At 40.6% G+C, this 19,905-nt stretch overlaps 1 protein-coding gene across 2 annotated transcripts; it reads right to left on the reverse strand.

Annotated features, from left to right (window-relative positions):
• Nucleotides 1-48: 48 nt before the first annotated feature.
• On the reverse strand, nt 49-19,905 carry LOC136164307 (activator of 90 kDa heat shock protein ATPase homolog 2). 2 transcript variants are annotated; one of them, XM_065929090.1, is made up of 9 exons: nt 19,700-19,905; nt 18,250-18,440; nt 5,433-5,518; nt 3,586-3,700; nt 2,428-2,516; nt 1,581-1,691; nt 1,102-1,203; nt 514-565; nt 49-361 (listed from the first exon to the last, which is right to left on the reverse strand). In XM_065929090.1, exons 1-9 carry the CDS (start codon nt 19,777-19,779, stop codon nt 189-191), a joined length of 999 nt encoding a protein of 332 aa, XP_065785162.1. In that variant the 5' UTR covers nt 19,780-19,905; the 3' UTR covers nt 49-188. The 2 variants fall into 2 exon arrangements, with proteins under 2 accessions (XP_065785162.1, XP_065785161.1); XM_065929089.1 differs by having other exon boundaries at nt 1,581-1,697.

The raw sequence follows: 19,905 nt of genomic DNA on the forward strand, positions 1-19,905 counted from the left end.
TTTTAGCTCAGTGCAGAGTCTAGTCATAGTAAATAAAGATTCAAACAATGCTTTCAATTCTGTATTAGTTCGTGGATTTCATCTAGTATAAATTAGAGTATTTTTTTTAAAGGAACAATAGAGGAAGAGGTAAACATGATACTTTCTGCTTACAAAAAGTAATGCCCTTATAAAATCTCCTAGCTAACTCAACCATTTAGGGTGGTCAGTTGCAGTAAACCTTTTATTTCTTCAAAATGCTGCTTCTGCCAACAAAATTTCATGTTCTCTTCTTCACAGATAGGAACTCCTTTACAGTCTAGTTGTAATTCCGTTTGCTCTAGCGTAGGCACAAAATTCAGTGCAACTATTGCATAGTGTTCTGGAAGAAAAAAAGGAAAGTTCATTACAAAAAGCAAAGTTTATTACTGTACTATGAAAAGAATTTATCCATACAGTACCACTATTTGCTTTTCATAGTAGGGGGTAGAATACTTGAAGTGTTTTTGGACTTAAAAGGTGCTAATAACATACCTTCTGGCCAGTTCCTACATCTCCATTTCATGACGATCTTTTTATTTGTTAACTGAAAACAAAGGGGAAATTCCACTGAAAACATCTTTTAAAACTTTACAATACTACAACAAAGAAAAACACCAAAGCCAGCCCCTATGGGAGAAATACAAGAAGTAATCAATGCACATACACTCTCAACTTGGTGTATGTGCCAGCACCATTGAGGATTCACTGTCCCTAGTGCCAAAACGTAACAGCAGTGACACCAGACAGAAGTGTGTGGTAGCCAGTACAGAGCTGCTGTCAAGAGGAAGGCAGCTGACATTTGGCAACACACATGCAGAAACTTCTAGACCCAAGAGTTGGAAGGAATTGTACTTGCATCTTCTAAAAGTCATAAATAGTGTACAATTACTGTGAAACTAAGGCTTCATCTTTATTATTACTTAGTAAATATAAATCTTTTATTTGCCCTATAACCAACTTTATAACACGCTCAAGTTTCTGTGAGCTCAGATAAAAACCAAAGCGCTTTTAAAAACAGCATGAATAAAGCATTTTAAATGAAGAGTCTAGCTTACTTTCCTTTAACCTAAGATTACTTACCAGTTCTGTATATTCACCGGAGATGTTTCCATCAAACATTTGGAATTTCCCTCCCTTTTCAGCTTCTAATACAGCAGGAGATTTAGAAAATTTTTGCACCAACTAACCAAGCAAAACATACAATAGACATGTTATTTTGGCATGTTGCTATGTTTTCAACCTAAATGTATAACATAACAGTTACTGTGGTTGGGTTTGTTTTTAATTGTGAATACACAGGTTTTAAATTACAGCTTCAGTAGATTGTTCCAAATCTCAATGCTGATAAACTCCTCCACCCCAGCTCCCAAACACCCATCTCTTCTGCCCTCAAATCCTTAGGATAGCTTACCCCTCCTTGAGCTATCCTAAAGATTACTAGATCCCTTCAATCAGAAAAACATAGTCATGTAGGAAACCAAAAACCAGCTTCAGTTCTTAGTGGCATATTCTCTCCCAGTGTCAGCATTTCTGATTGCAGATACTGAGATGTTCCTTACATCTTTCACAGTGAAGATTCTGTACAGCTGCTCGATAGCTGTGTCAAAGAGTTCTGTCATGTGCAGAGCCACGGTGGGAATCCTTACACCCAGTGCCACCGGAGAGGAGGCCTGAATCTCAAAAGGTTCCAAAGCATAATTAGCATGACAAGAGATTTTAGAAATTCAGTTTTACCATCTCAATAAAATACCATAATGTCCCAAACACTATCCTTCCACTAAAAAGCCTTTTTAGATACCACCAATTCTTGTCTATTATTTTGGAAAAAGAGCTTCTTTGCTCTGTTCCACTTCGAGACTAGGGCTTCACAGCCCAAATCCTACTTGGATATGTAACTATGGCCCAGGGGGCATAAAGATAAAACAGGTGAAGGACACAGCACTTAAGGCCAAAAGGTGTCCAACTCCCCATCACCATAGTCCAAGAACAAGATCTAAAACCTCCCAATCCTCCAAAAGGGGAGAGATGCTCCTTCCATTGTGGTATGTGAACTTCAAAGTCACTTTTGTGACTTTGTAGTGTAACGAGTACAAAACAGCACTGTCCTGAACTAAATTAAATATTTAACAAAATAGTTTATACAATCCCTTTCATCAAGGATGAAAGTCTCATTTCATCATTTCCCCCCACAATGGCAGAAGATGCAAGGGTGGATTAACTGGCCCTCCTCAGTATCTTGTATAGTCCTCCATCGTCACAGGCTTTTCAAGCTTTGAAGCCTTCGAGCCTGGTGGGCTACAGCCCATGGGGTCGCACAGAGTAGGACATGACTGAGCTTGCACGCATGCACACACCAAGCACTTCCTTTCCCCCCTCCCTACATATATGGTCCACCAGAGGTCACACCTGCAAGGTATTCTCACTCAGTTTCCTTTTAACTGTCAATTCCTGGGCTGCCATAGCTTTGGTTGGTAAAATCATTCCCAATGTAAATTCTATAAAGGAAACATGAGAAATGACTTTAATGACACACCTTTTCCCTTTCAGCACAAATAGGCAGAAAACTGAAAACAGTATATAAGAATATAAAGAAACACATTTATGGAAAGAATTTCTATAGCATTTTGAGAATTTCAAGACCATTCTGTATCTTTACATATAAACTTAATCATGAATATGAGTTCCACAGCAACAAATGCCTTTTATCCTTTTCTTTTTACTGAATGCCTCACTTTTATCTAGTTCTTGATAAAAATAGCATTTTCAAATGCTGTTTTCCAAAAAGCTCCACTTAATACACTTAACTACTAATAGCTTTATGACCGTCACTTACTATCAAAACCAGACACTTGGCTCACTGCGTCACCACCAACTCACAAAGCTTGGTCTCCATTCAAGCCTGTGGCAGCAGCATGTGTGATCTCGTGAGAAAAGTAAACCCCAAACCCATCTATGCCAACACTGAGATACTCAGCACAGTCCAAGGATGAGGTGTAGACATTCAAGCCCTGCTGGCTATTTTACCTGGCAGGGAGCTTCTCTAATTTAGCAAAGAAGACAATAACCTCAGTTCCACTCAGTGCAGGGATTATCTGAGTAAGTTTCCAACTACACCTGCAATACCTATAGTCACTTTCATTCACTCATTCAACAAAGATTTATTAAGCATCTACTATATACATCAGGCATTGTGCTAGACGTTGGAGATACAGCAGTAAACGGGACAGAGTCCTTCCATGCCCTCATGAAGCTTATAGTCTAGCAGGGAAGACAGACATTAGACAGATAATTATAAAAACAGTTGATTAAATAATTATCATTCCAGAAACTATCAACAATTCTGTAGGCAAAATGGTTCATGCTGTATAAAATACTGATAAGCACTAATTATAGTCTAATTCATGACTAGATCTCAACCTCCAAACTACAGTTTATCATGCAGCATAAAGAGCTGTCTCTGGAACCTGGGACACTGGCCTAAATTGGGAATCCAGACTACAGTGCAGAGCATTATTTGGGTAAATGGAAAAGGGACCCTCTAGTTCACAAGGATGCCTTCTTTACCCGTCTTAAGTGCCTTCAGGTAATCTCCAAGGGCTTCCCTGACCTTGGCGGTGCCTGCAGTTTTCATAAGATCCTTCAGAATATCCCCATCTCCTTTCTTTTTACTCACGTTCACCTACAAATCAGAAAAATACAAACCAAAGAAAAATCTGGTTTGACGTATTCTTACAATACTGGGACAAATGGACGAGGGAACTGTGATGGCAAGGGACAGGAAAGAAGTGATGTGAGAGAGAGAGACGTGACAGGTTTTTTCATATAGTTTGAGAAGATGTAAGAGTTTTTTTATCAAGTGTCTACTGAAACTGGTGGCCAAAACTTGCAGGGACTTCTTAGAATGTGAACCCCTAATCTGCATATATTTTATGTGTATATGTATCATACTGATGATGTAGTCCACAGCATTCAGAGTCTAGAAACGTGCTGTTCAATATGGCAGCCACTGGCCACATGTGGCTACTGAGCACCCACTGAGATGCGTTCAAAGTAAAATAACACACATACACCAGACTTTAATGACTTAGCACCACCAAAGGAATATAAAATAATCTCATGAATAACCTTGATACTAATTACATGTTAAAATGGTATTTTTATATTTTGGGTAAAATAAAAAGTATTAAAACTAATTTTATCTGTTTCTTTTAAATATTTCTAAAATGGCTGCTAGAAAATTTTAAGTTCTTTATGTGGCTTCCATTATGTATCTATTGAACAGTGCTTGTCTAGAGTCCCAAATTTCATTAATTAGGAAAATCAGGTCCCCACATATCCTGGTCTTGAGCTACATTTTTTTTTTTTTTTTTTTTGGCAAGGGGGAGAGATGGGAAAGAGAAAAAGGGGGGGAGAAAAGGAGGGAAGGCCAGGACAGGAGGAAGGAGAGGGAAACGTCAAAATGCTGCTCTGGGGGTGCCTCTGGTATTCTCAGAAAGAAGTGGTACTGGTTTGAAACTCCCTTCATGTCCCTGTGATTCAGTTGAGGTGGGCCTGCTCCCAGGGCCCAGTTCTACATCAGAGAGTTTGTTCTGCATACTACCAAGGGCTGAATCGAAAAGACCAATTTAACATCCTGCTAAAACACTTCTGAGCTGATGGATGTGGACAGAGCAAAGTGAAGTCACAGGCCCTGAGTACACTGACCACACATTTGAAACTACCACTTTTAAGGCAGTTCATAGTCTTTAAGAAAGGCAACTCCTGGTAGTTCGGTGTAACTTACTATCCTGAAGGCCTTCACCCTAAATATATTCACAAATCAAAAAAGACCCTGTCAGACTGTCATCTGGAAAATATAGCTATCATACAAAAGTTTTCGCCCCACAACCAAGCTTTTAGCTTACAAGTGGACACTGATGCAAACCAAGCATGGGAGTTACACAGGCTCTCCCCGCTGACGATGAGAAGAGCCAGTCAAAACCAACACACGTACTAATTTATGTCCAAAAAATGTGATACAACCAAAGGAGATCATGGCGAAAAGCTGAGAATTTTCACTATTAAAGGGAAAGAGTAAAGATGCAAAGAAGGGAGATACAAAATCCTGTTCACCAAACTGTGCACAATACCTGAGCACTTCCCAGTATATATACAGTTGCATGCATCTGATGACACCTTTGAAAGGTGATGAGGAGGCCATGGCGGGTGCAGTCCACGGCTTCCCAGGCATGCCCTTCCTATCACATCACTGCCCACACCTCACCCTGCCTCCCCACAGCGCAGCTTCCTTAGCAAACGAGCCCTTCACTGCTCACCACAACTGCCGAACAGGCACAGGTTTTCAGCTGCCCAGTACGTATAGCAGAAACTTGATTTAAAAACAAAGAAAGAAATTCCATCAGATACCTCACCTCAGTGTCATCTACTTCATTTTCTTCAGACAGGCTGGGTATTTCAATCAATCCCTTGTGCTTCGCACCAGATTCTCTAATGATACCTAAAATGAGCAAAATGTCTTCTTCAATTATAAAGTAACAACTAGTCTATGGAAAACTGCCCTGCCTAACTGAACAGCCCACCCTCCTCATAGGGCGCAGCCTTCCCCCACAAACGCCCATCACATGCATGTCCAACCAACTCTGCTCTCCTGGCCCACATCAAAGGTTAAGTTCCTAAGAAAGCTGGATGGGGTGGGTGGGGGGGCAATTAAAGTACGGACAAAGGAATTCCCTGGTGGTCCAGTGGTTAAAAATCGGTGCTTCCACTGCAGGGGGCAAGGGTTTGATCCCTAGTCAGGAAACTAAGATCCCATGGGCCACATGGCAGGGCCAGAAAATTAAAAAAAGAACAGTGCCATTATTAGGCTTTTTTTTTTTTTTTAAAGTGCACATGAAATCAGGGTCCACATGGAAGCATGACAGTGAAGTAAGTAGGTCTGTTAACCAGTGTTTCTTTTTTCATCCCCCAATATTCTTTAACAAGTCAAAGCATGATAAAGGACTATCCTGAAGAAAAGGCACAGGAAGGCAAAAAGGGACACTGAGTTCTGATCACAGAAAGAGGGAAAGGAAGGGAGGTGGGGACGTCTGTGTGGAGCCCCCATGCAGCTAATGTCTTTCAACACCAGGTGTTGACTTCAGTGACATCAAGATGGTGACACAGGTCATTCTCAACTTCAGTCCCCTCACAAGAAGAGCAACTAGCAACTACGCAGGGACAGGACACCACTGAAAATCCCAAACCCAGAGGTGAGGCTGATGCACGCTCTGGACCAGAGAGGACTGCAGGAGAGGGTGTGAGGAGTGGTGACACTCTGACCCAACTGCGCCGAGGCCAGCACAGAGCCCCACTGGAGGCCCCCACTGCAGTTTTCCAGCAGCAAAGAGGGCAGGCTCCCCAGCATTGCTGGATGCTTCCTCAGAGGCCAACGGGGGTCTCAACATGTGCGAGCCACAGGGACTCGGGCTTTCAGCAGCCAATTCTCAAACCTGGATGGACCGTGTTCCTGCTTGAGGCAGTATACGAGCAGAGCTCATCTGGCAATTCTGCTTGATGTGGGTCCCCATACAACAAGGCCAAGGCCAGCTGGGGAGTCTCACAAAGGTGGGGAAGCAAATTCACAGCCACTCAACTGCTGAGTGTGGCTTCCCAGCCAGACCCTCCAGGAAGCCGGACCGTCCAAGAAGCTGGACCAGAGAACCCAGGCAGCCCTGGAGCCCATCCACACAGCCCCCTTGGGCAGGGAGCCACACCAGCAGTCTTGCCCAACTACAGAGTATAGCCTCCAGCCCTGCGTAGCCAGGGAGCCAGAACAGTGACCCCAAGTGGTCTCGGAGTGGAGGTTACAGCCCTGCCAAATTGCTTAACATAGCTTGGGGCTTGTCCAGACAAGAAGCTCAGCAGCGACCCTACCCAACAGAGAACAGCCTCTAGCCCCTCAACTGCAGGAAACAGGTAGAAGCCTCTCTTGACCAGAGAGCCCAGCTAGGAACTTTGTTCAATAGCGGAGCATACCCAGCAGCCTATGGATGGTGACACCAACCCTGCAGCCCTGCCCAACTTCAAGGCACAATCTGTGTCTCCATCTGATCACAGAACGCAATGGAGGTTAAGGCCTACCAAGAACTCTGCCTGAAGTTCTGCCTCAACAAAGTCCAGCCAGGAGCACCACCTGTCAGGGAGCAGAGCCTGAGACCCCACTCAACTAGGAGTGATGGCAGACCCCAACTCAGAACCCTGCCCAATCATGGAATCCAACCAGTGGCACCACCCTGCCAAGGAACACAGCCAGTGGCTCGGCTGAGAGAGGTAACTGCAGAGCTGATGCCCCATGCAACCGTGAAGCACAGCCAGCAACCCTGCCTGTTCAAGGAGCCCACTGAGCAGCCCCGCTTGAACGTGGAGTCGGCTGACTCACCCCACCATCAAGGCCAGCCACTGGTAGCCGCCCACCCCGACCTCAGAGCACACGCAACTGGAGACCCTGGCAGCGAGTCCTGCCCACCCACGGACATTACGAGCTGACACATCCAATAACCCAAGGTAAAAGGTGATGGATTTTCCCTGCCAAAGCAAACCTGTAAAACATGGAAGAAGAGACCAATTACTTACACATGCAGCTACTAATGCGAGGAAACAAGGTTCAAGAAAAAAATCAGGCAAACATGAGACCACCAAAAAACCCAGTAAAGCTCCATAACTGACCCTAAATAAATGAAGATGCATGAACTACATGACCTGGAATTCAGAATAAATCTCTTAAAGAATTCAGCAAACTATAAGAACACACAGACAACTAAACGAAATTAGGAAAACAATGCATGAACAAAACAAGTTCAAAAAAGAGAGAAAGCGTTAAAAAAAAAAAAAGCCCACAAACTGTTGGAGCAAAAGAATACAATGACTCTACTGAAGAATTCAATAGAGAGCTTCCACAGCTAACTCGATCTAGCAGAAGAAAACAATGAATACACTAGAAGACAGGTTATTCGAAATTGTCCAGTCAAAGAAACAAACAAAAAGAAAGAAAAAGAGTGAAGAAAGAACAGGAGACTCATGTGATACCATCAAATGAAACAACATGCTCATTATGGAAGTTCCAGAAGGAGAAGAGAAAGAAAGGGCCAGAAAGTCTATTTAAAATAATAATTGTTGAAAATTTCCCAAACCTGGGAAGAGAAATGCACATCCAGATTCATAAGGCCGAACGGTCCAAGTAGGCTGAACTCAAAAAAAAAAAAAAAAAAGGCTACAACAAGACACATAAGAGTTGAACTGTCAGAAGTCAAAAACAAAAAATTGTGAAAGCAGGAGAAAAGTGACTCTTCACAAACAAGCGAGCTTCCATAAGGCTACAGGTGGATTTCATAGCAGGAACTTGACAGGCCAGCAGTTGGATGATATGCTCACAATACTGAAAGAAACAGTATGTCAACCAAGAACACTACACCCAGAAAAGCTGCCTTTCAGAAGTAAATGAGAGACAAAGATATTCCCAAACAAATAAAAGCTGATGGGGATTCAAAGTCACTAAATCTGCCTTACAAGAGATGCTAAAGAACATTCATCAAGCTGAAATAAAAGGATGCTAATTAGCATGATAAAAACATATGAATGTGTAAAACTCATTGGTAATGGTAAATATACAGTCAAAATCAGATTATCTAAAATTGCAGTGGTAATATGTAGTTCTCTTACAAGTCTGCATTAAAAGTTAAAAAACAAATGTACTTAAATAACCATGAGAATTTAACTATAACTATGAAAACTTATACAATGTAAAAATATGTAAACTGTAACATCAACAACCTAAAATGTGAGAGGTGAAAAAGTATAAATTTCTGTATGCTATCAAAATTAAGTTGTTATCAGTTTAAACAGGATGTTATAAATATATTTTATATACACCTCAGGTTAACCACAAAGGAAAACCACAAAAGATTATGGTAAGAGTCAAAGCACATCTCCTCAAAAAAGTATCAAAGGGCTATGGAGCTGGCAAGAGAGGTGTAAGTCCTTACCTATCAATAGTTACTTTAAACATAAACAGATTAAATTCCTCAATCAAAAGGCACAGAATGGCTGAATGGATTAAAAATCAAGATCCAACAATGTGACAGTCTCTCTATGATAGTCTCTCTACAAGACTCACTTTAGCTTTAAGGATACACATAAACCAAGAGCAGAGGGATAGAAAAAGAAATTTCAAGCAAATGTTAACCAAAAGAAAGGAGTAGCTATACTTATATTAGACAAACAGACTTTCAGCTAAAATGATCAAAAGAAAGAAGGTCATTATATAAAGCTAAAGGTGTCAATTCATCAACGATATAGCAATTATATTTAAGCATCTAATAGCACCTAAATAAAGCAATTACTAACAACTTATAAGGAGAAATAAACAGCAATACAATAATAGTTGCGGACATTAATACCCTACTCTCAACAATGGATATATATCATCCAGACAGAAAACCAGTAAGGAAATACCAGATCTGAACACTGCAGACCAAATAAACCTAACAAATGTATACTGAACAGTCCATTGAACAGCAACAGAATATGTATTTTTCTCAAGCACTCACAGAACATTTTCTACAATAAATCATATGTTAGGCCACAAAACTGGTCTGAACAATTTTTTTAAAGATAAATTATAACAAATATCTTTTCCAATCAAAATGATACAAAACTAGAAAATTCACAAGTACATGCAAATTAAAATACTCCTGAACAACTAATGGCTTAAAGAAATCAAAGGCAAAATTTTAATATATCTTGGTACAAATAAAAATGGAAACACAAACACTTATGAGATGCAGCAAAAGCAGTTCTAAGAGGGAAATTGGTAGCTGTAAACTCAAACAACAAAAAATAATCTCACATAAAGAGCCTAACTTTACACATCAAGGAACTAGAAAAAGAAGAAAAAAGTAAGCCCAAAGTCAGCAGAAGAAAATAAATAACAAGCAATCTACAGATTCAATGCAATGCCTGGTAAAATTCCAACTACATTTTTCACAGAAATAGAACAAAAAAATTCTAAAATTTGTAGGGAACTACAAAGACCCCCAAATGGCCTAAGGACAAAGCTAATGGCATCACACTTCTTGATTTCAAACTATATTATAAAGATACAGTAATCAAAACAGTATAGTATTGTCATAGAAACAGGCACATAGATCAACAGAACTATAATAGAGAGTAGAATAGACAGAATAAAGAGCCCAAAAATAAGTCCATGCTTATGTGGTCAATTAAGCTAAGACAAAGGAGTCAAGCATATACAGTAAGGAAACGATTGTCTCCTCAGCAAATATGGAGAAAACTGGCATCATAAGCTAAACAATGATACTGGACCACTACTTCACACCATACACACAGAAAAATTAATCAAAGTGAACTGAAGACTTGAACCTAAGACCTGAAACAAACAAACGAAAAAGTCCTAGAAGAAAACACAGATGATAAGCTCCTGGACACTGGTCTTCGTGATGATTTTGGGACTTAACATCAAAAGCAAAAATAAACAAGGAGGATTAGTCAAACTAAAAGCTTCTGCACAGCAAAATGAATAAAGTAAACCTAATGAATGGGAGAAAATGTTTGCAAATCATGTAACTGATAAGGGATTACTATCCAAAGAACCTGTAAGACTCAATAACAAAAAACAATCTGGTTAGAAAACCTAAGAGACGTTTTTCCAGAGAAGACATGCATACAAATTCCTCTGGGACAACATTAAATGCACTAATATTCACATTATGCTGGGGTCCCAGAAGGAGAACAGAGAGAGAAAGGACCTGAGAAAATATTTGAAGAGGTAACACCTGAAAACTTCCCAAACATGGGAAAGGAAATAGTTAACCAAGTCTAGGAAGCACAGAGTCCCAGGCAGAATAAAACCTGAGGAAGACACTGAGACACACAACATTCAAACTGACAAAAATTAAAGACAAAGGTAAAATATTAAAAGCAACAAGGGAAAAATGACAAATAATATATGAGGGAACTCCTGATTTCTCAACAGAAACTCTACAAGCCAGAGGGGATAGCATGATCTATTTAAATTGATGGAAGGGAAGAACTTACAACCAAAAATACTCTACCCAGCAAGACTCTCATTCCACTTTGATGGAGAAATCAAAAGCTTTATAGACAAGTAAAAGTTCAGAGAATTCTGCATTACTAAACCAGCTTTACAACAAATGTTAAAGGAACTTCTCTATGCAGGAAACCCAAGAAAAGGAAAAGACCTACAGAAAATAGAAAGTGAAAGAAAGAAAGAAAGTGAAGTCTCTCAGTCGTGTACAACTCTTAGCGACCCCATGGAGTATAGCCTACTAGGCTCCTCTGTCCATGGAATTTTCCAGGCAAGAGTACTGGAGTGGGTTGCCATTGCCTTCTCCAGGGGAGCTTTCCGATCCAGGGATTGAACCCGTGTCTCCCGCGTTGCAGGCAGACACTTTATACCATCTGAGTCACCAGGGAAGCCCCAACCCAAAACAATTAAGAAAATGGTAATAGGATCATACATATCTATAATTACCTTAAATATAAATAAATCAAATGCACCAACCTAAAGACATAGACTGTCTGGGTGGATGAAAACATGTGCATGTAGCTCGCTTACCACATCATCCTGCTTGACTATGTAATTATTTTATACTGTTAGGTTAATCATGTTCCCATTATGGCTTGCAATTATAATGATCTTTTATATTTTGTCTGATTGATTTTGGCCATTGATTGTGAAAACTGATAAACACCTTTACTACTGTGATTTATTTATTTAACTTTTTCTATTTCATATTCAGTGTTCCCATTCCATTCAGTTTGTTTTCCAATTTCTCCATCTCTTTTTCTATCTTGCTCAAGCCTTTATCAATCACATTAAAAAACTTTTGTATACCTATATATAAATAATATGTATATATTTTAGAAAACTTGTAAGAATTTTTGCCTAACTAACAAATTTATGACACTTTGATTCCACTTGTTTGACTTAGTAGGAATAGAATGCTAGATTTCTAATTAAAAACAATAGCTATGCAACAAACAACAAAGGTCTACTATATAGCACAGGGAACTATAGTCAGTAACATATAATAACCTATAATGGATAATAATTTCAAAAATAATGTATGTGTATTTATGTATAACTGAATCACCCTGCTATGCATCTGAAACACTGTAAGTCAACTATATATCAACAAAATACACATATCAAGGAAAAAAAGAGGTACAAATGGCCAAGAGGTACATGAAATTGTGCTCAACAATGATCATCAGGGAATTATGACTTCACACCTGTTATACTGTCTGATATTAAAAAGCGGAGAAATAGTAAGTGTTGGCAAGGACGTGGAGAAAAAGGAACCCTTGTGCACTGTTGGTAGAAATGTAACTGGTGTAACCGCTATGGAAAACAGAACGAAGTTTCCTCCAAAAATTAAAAATTGAACTACCATATGAGCCAGCAATTTGACTTCTTGATATATACCCAAAGGAAACAAAAACACTAATCCAAAAAGATTCCTTCACCCCAGTGTTCATTGTAGTATTATTTACAACAGTGAAGACACGGAAGAAACCTAAGTGTTCACCAATAGATGCATGGATAAAGAAAATGTAGTGTATAAACACAACGGAATATTATTTAGCTATAAAAAAGAAAAATAAATTTTGTCATTTGCAGCAATCTGGACTGAATTTGAAGGCATTAAGTAAAGTAAGCGAAAGAAAAGTAAATACTGTTTGATCTCACTTATATGTGGAATCTAAAAGAAAACAAAAAAGTCATAGATACAGAGAAGAGATACAGATAGATACAGAGAAGATCAGTGATTGCAAGAAACAGGGAGTGGCAGAATGGGTAAAATGGGTGAATGTGGTCAAAAGTACAAATTTCCAGTTACAAAAAATAAGAGATATGGAATACACAGTAGGGGAACTATAATAAGACTATTTTACATATTTGAAAGGCAAATACTAAAAATTCTCATAAGAAAAAAGAAAAACTTGGAACTGTATGGTGATAAATATTAACTAGACTTATTGTGGTCACCATTTCTTGATGTGTACAAATATAAAGTATTTATAACTCCAAATGAATATAGTATTATTTGTCAATTATATCTCAATAAAAAAGGGAATAAAGATTAGATCAAAAATAAATGAAACAGAATAAGAAAACAATAAAGAGCTGGTTCTTTGAAAAGACAAAAATATTGACAAAACTTTAGCTACACTAACCAAGGGGAGAAAAAGAGGACTCAAATAAAATTAAAAATGAAAGATGAGACATTACAACTGATACCACACAAATACAAAGGATAATAAGAGACCACTGTTAACAATTAAATGTTGTAAAACTGGATAGCCTAAAAGAAATGGATAAATTCCTAGAAATATATTTCCTACCAAGCCTGAACCATTCAGGAGTAGAAAGTCTGAACAGACCAATTACAATTAAGAAAACTAAATCAGTAATAAAAAAAAAACTCCCGACAAAGAAAAGCCCAGGACCAGATGATTTCAATGGAGAATTCTACCAAACATTTAAACAGCTAACATCAATCCTTTTCAAACTCTTCCCAAAAACTGAAGAGTGGAAACATTCTCAGACTCATTTTAAGAGGCTGGTATTACCAGGATACCAAAGTCAGTTAAGGATGCTATAAGAAAAAATTACAGACAAATATCCCTCATAAATAGAGATGCAAAAATTCTCAACAAAATACTGGCAAGTTGAATTCAACAGCACATTAAAAGGATCATATGCTATTATCAAATGGGATTACTCCCTGAAATGCAAGGATGGCTTAATGCCCAAGTCAAATCATGCATCACATTAAAACAATGAATAATAAAGATCATATGATCATCTCAATCCAAGCAGAAAAAGCTTTTGAGAAAATTCAATGTCCTCTGATAATATGAACTACCAATAAACTGGGTATAACAGAAACATATCTCTGTTATAATAAAGACAATAGAGGTAACAACCCCACAGCTGACATTATACTCATCATGTGAAATGTTGGAAGCTTTTCCGCTAATATCAGGGACAAGACAAGGGTACCCACTCTCACCACTCCTATTGAATAGTATTGTAAGTCCTAGCCAGAGCAAACAAGCAAGAAAAAGAAACAAAAGCATCCAAATTGGAAAGGAAAAGGTAAGATTACTTCTGTTTGTGTAAGACACGATCATATACACAAAAAACCCAAGAGATTGTTAGACTAAATAAATTCAGTAAAGCTTTCAGCATACAAAATCAACATTAAAAAATCAGTTGCTTTTCTATGCACTAACTTAATGAACTATCTGAAAAATAAATAAATATTCCATTTACAATAGCAGCAAAAATGGTATAGTACTTAGGAATAAATTTAATCTAGGAGGTAAAAAATCTGTAGATGGAAAACTGTAAGACAATGATGAAAGATAACCCATGTTCATGTCTTGAAAGAATACTGTTAAAATGTTCCCACTATACAAAGGCATCTGTACATTCAATGCAATCTCTATCAAGATTCCAGTGGCATTTACATAATTAGAAAAAAAATCCTAAAATTCACACAGAATCACAAAATACTCTTGACAGTCAAAGCAATCCTGAGAAAGAACAAAGCTGAAGACATCACAATTCCTGATTTCAAAGTTTACTACAAAGCAATAGTGGTAAAACATTATGGTACTGGCATAAAAAAAGACACCAACGGAAAAGAATCAAGAGGCCAGAAATAAACCCTGTATACATGGTCAACTAATATATGACATGGGAAACAAAACTACTCCATGGCTATAAGCTACTATCCTCAGTAAATGGTGCTGGGAAAACTGAATATTCACATGAAAAGGATGAAAATGAATCCCTATCTTACAACATACATAAAAATGTACTTGAAATGGATTAAGGACTTAAATGAAAGACCTGAATCCATCAAACTCCTAGGGAAAAATGGAAAAAGCTCCTTGATGTCAGTCTTGCAATGATTTTTGGATATGATACCAAAAGCACAAATAATAAAAGCAGAAATAAACAAGAGGGACTAGTCAGGCTAAAAATCTTCTGCATGGCAAAACAAAAAACAAAATGAAAAGACAGCCAACAGAATGGGAGAAAATAGTTGTAAACTGTATCTGATAAGAAGTTAATATCTAAGGAACTCATACAACTCAAAAAAAAAAAAAATACCATTAAGATAAGCAAAAGACCTGAATATCTATGCAAATAAAATATTCAAATGCCCAACAGGCATATGAAAAGGTGTCCAATATCGCTAACCATCAGGGAAACATAAATCCAAACCACAAAGAGATACCGCTGCACCCCTGTTAGAATGGCTACCATCAAAAAGTGATAACAAGTGCTGATGAGAATGTGGAGAAGAGAGACCCCTCATGCACTACTGGTGGGAAAGTAAACTGGTGCAGCCAACTATGGGAAACAGTAGGGGGTCCCTCAAAAAAATTAAAAATAGAATTACCATATGATGTAGCAATTCCACTTATGGATATATAGCCAAAGAAAATGGAATCACTATCTCAAAGAGATATCTTCACCACAATGTACAAAACGGCATTATTTATGGTAGTCAAAACATGGAAACCTAAGTGTCCATCCATGGATGAATGAATAAAAAGAACATGACATATTTACACAATGGAATATTATTCAGCCACAAAAAAGAAGGGAAATCTTGCCATTTGTGACAACACAGATGGATCTTCAGGGCATTATGCTAAGTGAAATAAGTCAGAGAAAACCAAATACTGTATGATCTCATTTATATGTGTAATCTAGACAAACTAAACTCATAGAAAGAGTAGACTGGTGTTTGCAAGGTGGGGGAGGGAAGGGTGGTGAAGGTGGTCAAAAGATACAAAGTGTACAAACTTCAGCTTATTTGATGAGTAAGTTCTGAGCACGGGTAATGTACAGCATGGTGAGCAGGACAGTATTATTCACTTGAAAACTGCTAAGAGAGCTGATCTTAAAGGTTCTCATCATACACACAAAGAAAATGACAACTCTATGAGGTGAGGGATGTTTTAACTAACCTTACTGTAGAATCATTGTGCAATATATGCATATAGTAAATTATCACACTGTACACTTTTCACTCATACAATGTTATAAATCAGCTATATCTCAATAAAGCTGAAAAAAGCTAAATTTAATATAACTAAAGTTCAATTAAAAAAAAAAAAGCAAGACCAGAGTACTGCCTCCTCCCCAGCGGGGCCCACTAGCCACCTCCAGGACTCACTACTAGAAAGGAAAGCGCATGGGGTCAGGGAAGCACTGGTGTGCCTGCCCTCTGGCTCCTGCCAGGGACTTCTGCAAAGGAGCTGGTTGCTGCTTTGCGCTAAGGGAAAGCGACACAAGATCAAAAGCTTCCTTGGGGCTCTCAGAGCCCTGTCTTGGGGAGCTGGAATGTATAAGGAACCAGACCCTGCTATGATCCAGCCAGCAGGAGGCAACCTCCAGCCAGAATATTCCAAGGCAGGAGTGGGGCTGTTTTTGATGCTCACTAGATATCTCCCTGGGCTCTGGCCTGGCTCAAGTCAGCAAGACAGTCACTAGGACAGCAGCTTTCAAGAATGGAGATGACTCGAGCTGAGGTCCAAACTTTAACACAGCACAATCCTCCAGAACCAAATCTTACCCTTGCTGCTTGTTTTTTCAACAAGGGTTTACTGAATATAGGCTGTCTACCCAGCAAGGAGCTAGGTACCATGGGAGAAATGCATTCATTCAACAAATACACAACCTTTCAGGCAGTAATCTGTAAGCAAAACTAATCAGTCCCTGACCCAAAGACCCAAAGAGTGAAAAATATCTGTTGAATGAATGATAGTCATCAGTCTATCAACTGATGAATAGATAATCAAAATGTGCTACATCTATACAACAGAACATCAGTCACCCATGAAAAAGAAGGAAATGTGCTGTAAGACAGATGAACTTTGACAATATTATGCCAAATAAAAGTCACAAAAGACCAAAAACTGTGCAATAACATTCATAAGAAATATCCAGAATAGGCAAATCTGTGGAGACAGAACATAGATCAGTGGTTGCCAAGGACTGGGCGAGTGACAGGAGAGATGAAAATGCTCTATAACTGACTAGAGTGATGGCTGCATATTCTGTGAATATGCTGAAAACCAGAGAATTGTATACTTTAGACAGGTGAACTGTGTGGTACGTGATTATATCTCAATAAAGATGTTATTTTAAAAAGTCTCTGCCCCAGTGCATGGGGACAAAAGGGGGATCCAGAACAATAATAATATAACTGCATGTAGTGTGCCAAGGATAACTGCTTTCAGGAGAAACAAAGCAGAGAAGGGAAACAGTCCAAGAAAAGGATCTGATATTTTTTATAGAATGGAGACAGGTGACATTTTTATAGAATGTACTCAGGATGCAAACCTGAAGGAGCCAAAGGAGCCAGCATGCAACAATCCAGGGGAAGAGTGGTCCAGGAGGCAGCTCCAGGAAATACTAAGGTTCACAAGTGCCTGACCGACTGAGTCCTGCTGAGAACAACCAACCAATTCAATGGACATGAGTTTGAGCAAATGAGATGGTGAAGGACAGGGAAGCCTGGCTTGCTGAAGTTCACAGGGTCGCAAAGAGTTGGACACGACTGAGTGACTGAACAAGAAGAAGCTCCGAATGCTGGGAGAGAGGGAAGCCCACAGCAGGTGGGGCAAGAACTCCACATGTACTATGTGTGTCTGCAACCACAAACACCAATTTAGGGGCCCAAGCAGGAGTTCTAAAAATATCTGTTGGGCTTCTCTGGTGGTCCAGAGGATAAGAATCCACCTGCCAGTGAAGGTGACACAGGTTCAATCCCTGGTACAGTAAGAATCCACATGCAGCTGAACCACTAAGCCTGTGAACCACGACTACTAAGGCCACCTGCTGCAACTACTGAAACCCATGTGCCTAAGGCCTGTGCCAGGCAAAGAGAGAAGCCACCACAGTGAGAAGCCGGTGCACCACACGAAGAGTAGTCCTGGCTTGCAGCAACTAGAAAAAGCCCACGCACAGGAACAAAGACTCAGTGCAACCAAAAATAAAAATATCTGTTGAATGAATGACTAATGAGTCAACCGTATCTGCTGAATGAATGACTAATGGAGTCAACCAACTCTGCTCCACCAACACTGCACTCTACCCTACCAGTACCTGGAGGCCCCTGTTACCTTTCCAGCCCAGCTTGATGTTCCACTCATAGAAGAAAATCAGCTTTCCTTTGCGGCTGCTGCAGGAAGCCTCGCCTTCCACCTGCTTCAGCTCGCTGATCTCGCAGCGGCCAGCCTCATTCTCCACGGTGATACCCACCAGGAGTTCACGAAGCCTCCCCTTGGACCAACTGGTGGCATCCCGCTCTGTCCTGCCAGGACCAGAAGAAGGGCAGAGCCATGAATGAACACTCATGCTGGTATCCACACGCCCATACCCAGCCCAGTCCAGATCTGTCCAATTCCTCTCAACCACGTGAGAGACCTGCCACCAAAAAACTTACAAGCACATTTCTCAGACCAGTTTTCTACCAAACATCTTCTAATTCTCATCAGGGCTTTAAGATATGTTGGGAGGCATGGCTTATTTGGGAGAAAAGGGGTCTAGAAATTTCACCTGTTAGAAATGGAGAGGCAAAGCATGGGCCACATGAAAAAGTAGTTATGACTGAAATAATTTTTATGATAATAAGACAAATTATTAAGTGTTTTCACACGTATATTATCTCACACAATCTTCCCAAATAATGTCCCCATTTAAGGGGAGTGAAAATAAGCTGAGGTAAGTCTACTAAGTGTTCATGGTGGCAAGGCTGGGAAAGAAGAGGTCAGCCCTTCCCATCCTCAGGCCAGGACGTCCCCTCCCCCCCGACCCTTCCGGGACAGGATGCCCTCACAGGCTAAAGCCTTGCTCTGCCTCGACCTGCCTCAGCATCACCTTGATGGTCCAGAGGTAGCAGAGCCCTAGCCTTCAGAGAAAAGGAGCACAGAACATCACTTCCTGAAAGCTCAGGCGGAAGAGGGAGAGAGGCAGAAATTGGCCCATACTCTAGATGAGATTGAAAAAGGATGAGTAACTAGTTCCAACTTCTAGAAGGCAGACTCACTAGAGACCCATCAAGTTAGATGTGGAATTCAGATCCAAATTCCTATTTTCCTGTTCTTTCCACTATAGACGTGAAACACACACGCAAACTTTCCAGCTTCATTTTAATTCCCCCCAAGACTTCAACAGTCTGGGGCGGAGGGCCACGGAGGGTAGCTCCTGAGGTCACGGACTGCCAAAGCTGAAGAGGTAAGTCAGGAATGACTGCTACTCCTGGGGCCCAACCCAACTTTCAAAGAGCAAAGTCAAGTCCCAGAGCCAGTGTGGGTAAGACCCCAGGTCTCCAGGCTCCAAAGGCTCCCCAAGCCCCGAGGCTAAAGACAAGCATCTGCACCTGTGCAGCCCCACAACCCTCCCCGCTCCTCCCGCCCCGGGCTCGCCGCGGCCAGGGGAGCGCCCTGAGACCCGCGGCCGCCCCGCCACCGGGAACCGGGCGCTCGCCGAGGGCTCCTCCCGTCCCTCCCGGCGGCTTGCGAGCGAGGAGGCCCGCCCGGAAGCCGCGGCCCCGGCGCCGCCCGGCCGCACCAGTGCCAGTTGTTCACGTTGGTCCCGTCCTCCCGCTCCTCCACGATCCAGCGCGGGTCCCCCTGTCCCCACTTGGCCATGTCAGCGGGGCGGCGCGGCCTCGGCGGAGAACAAGGAACGGCCGCGGCGGCGGTGCGGCTCCGTCGCCGACGTTTCCGGCCGGCGAACCCAGGAGCACAGCGTTCGCGGCGCCCAGAAAGTGCCAG

This window comes from Muntiacus reevesi, chromosome 3, assembly GCF_963930625.1.
Source record: "Muntiacus reevesi chromosome 3, mMunRee1.1, whole genome shotgun sequence".
Classification (NCBI taxonomy): Eukaryota; Metazoa; Chordata; class Mammalia; order Artiodactyla; family Cervidae; genus Muntiacus; species Muntiacus reevesi.

What these genes read in the sequence shown, in the direction of transcription:
- LOC136164307 (XM_065929089.1), bottom strand. Translation starts at nt 19,779, where the DNA reads ATGGCCAAGTGGGGACAGGGGGACCCGCGCTGGATCGTGGAGGAGCGG. An exon ending in AACGTGAACAACTGGCACTG is followed by an intron (nt 18,441 to 19,699) that starts GTGCGGCCGGGC and finishes TGGTCCTGGCAG; the next exon opens with GACAGAGCGGGATGCCACCA. An exon ending in ATGTAGGAACTGGCCAGAAG is followed by an intron (nt 362 to 513) that starts GTATGTTATTAG and finishes TTTTTCTTCCAG; the next exon opens with AACACTATGCAATAGTTGCA.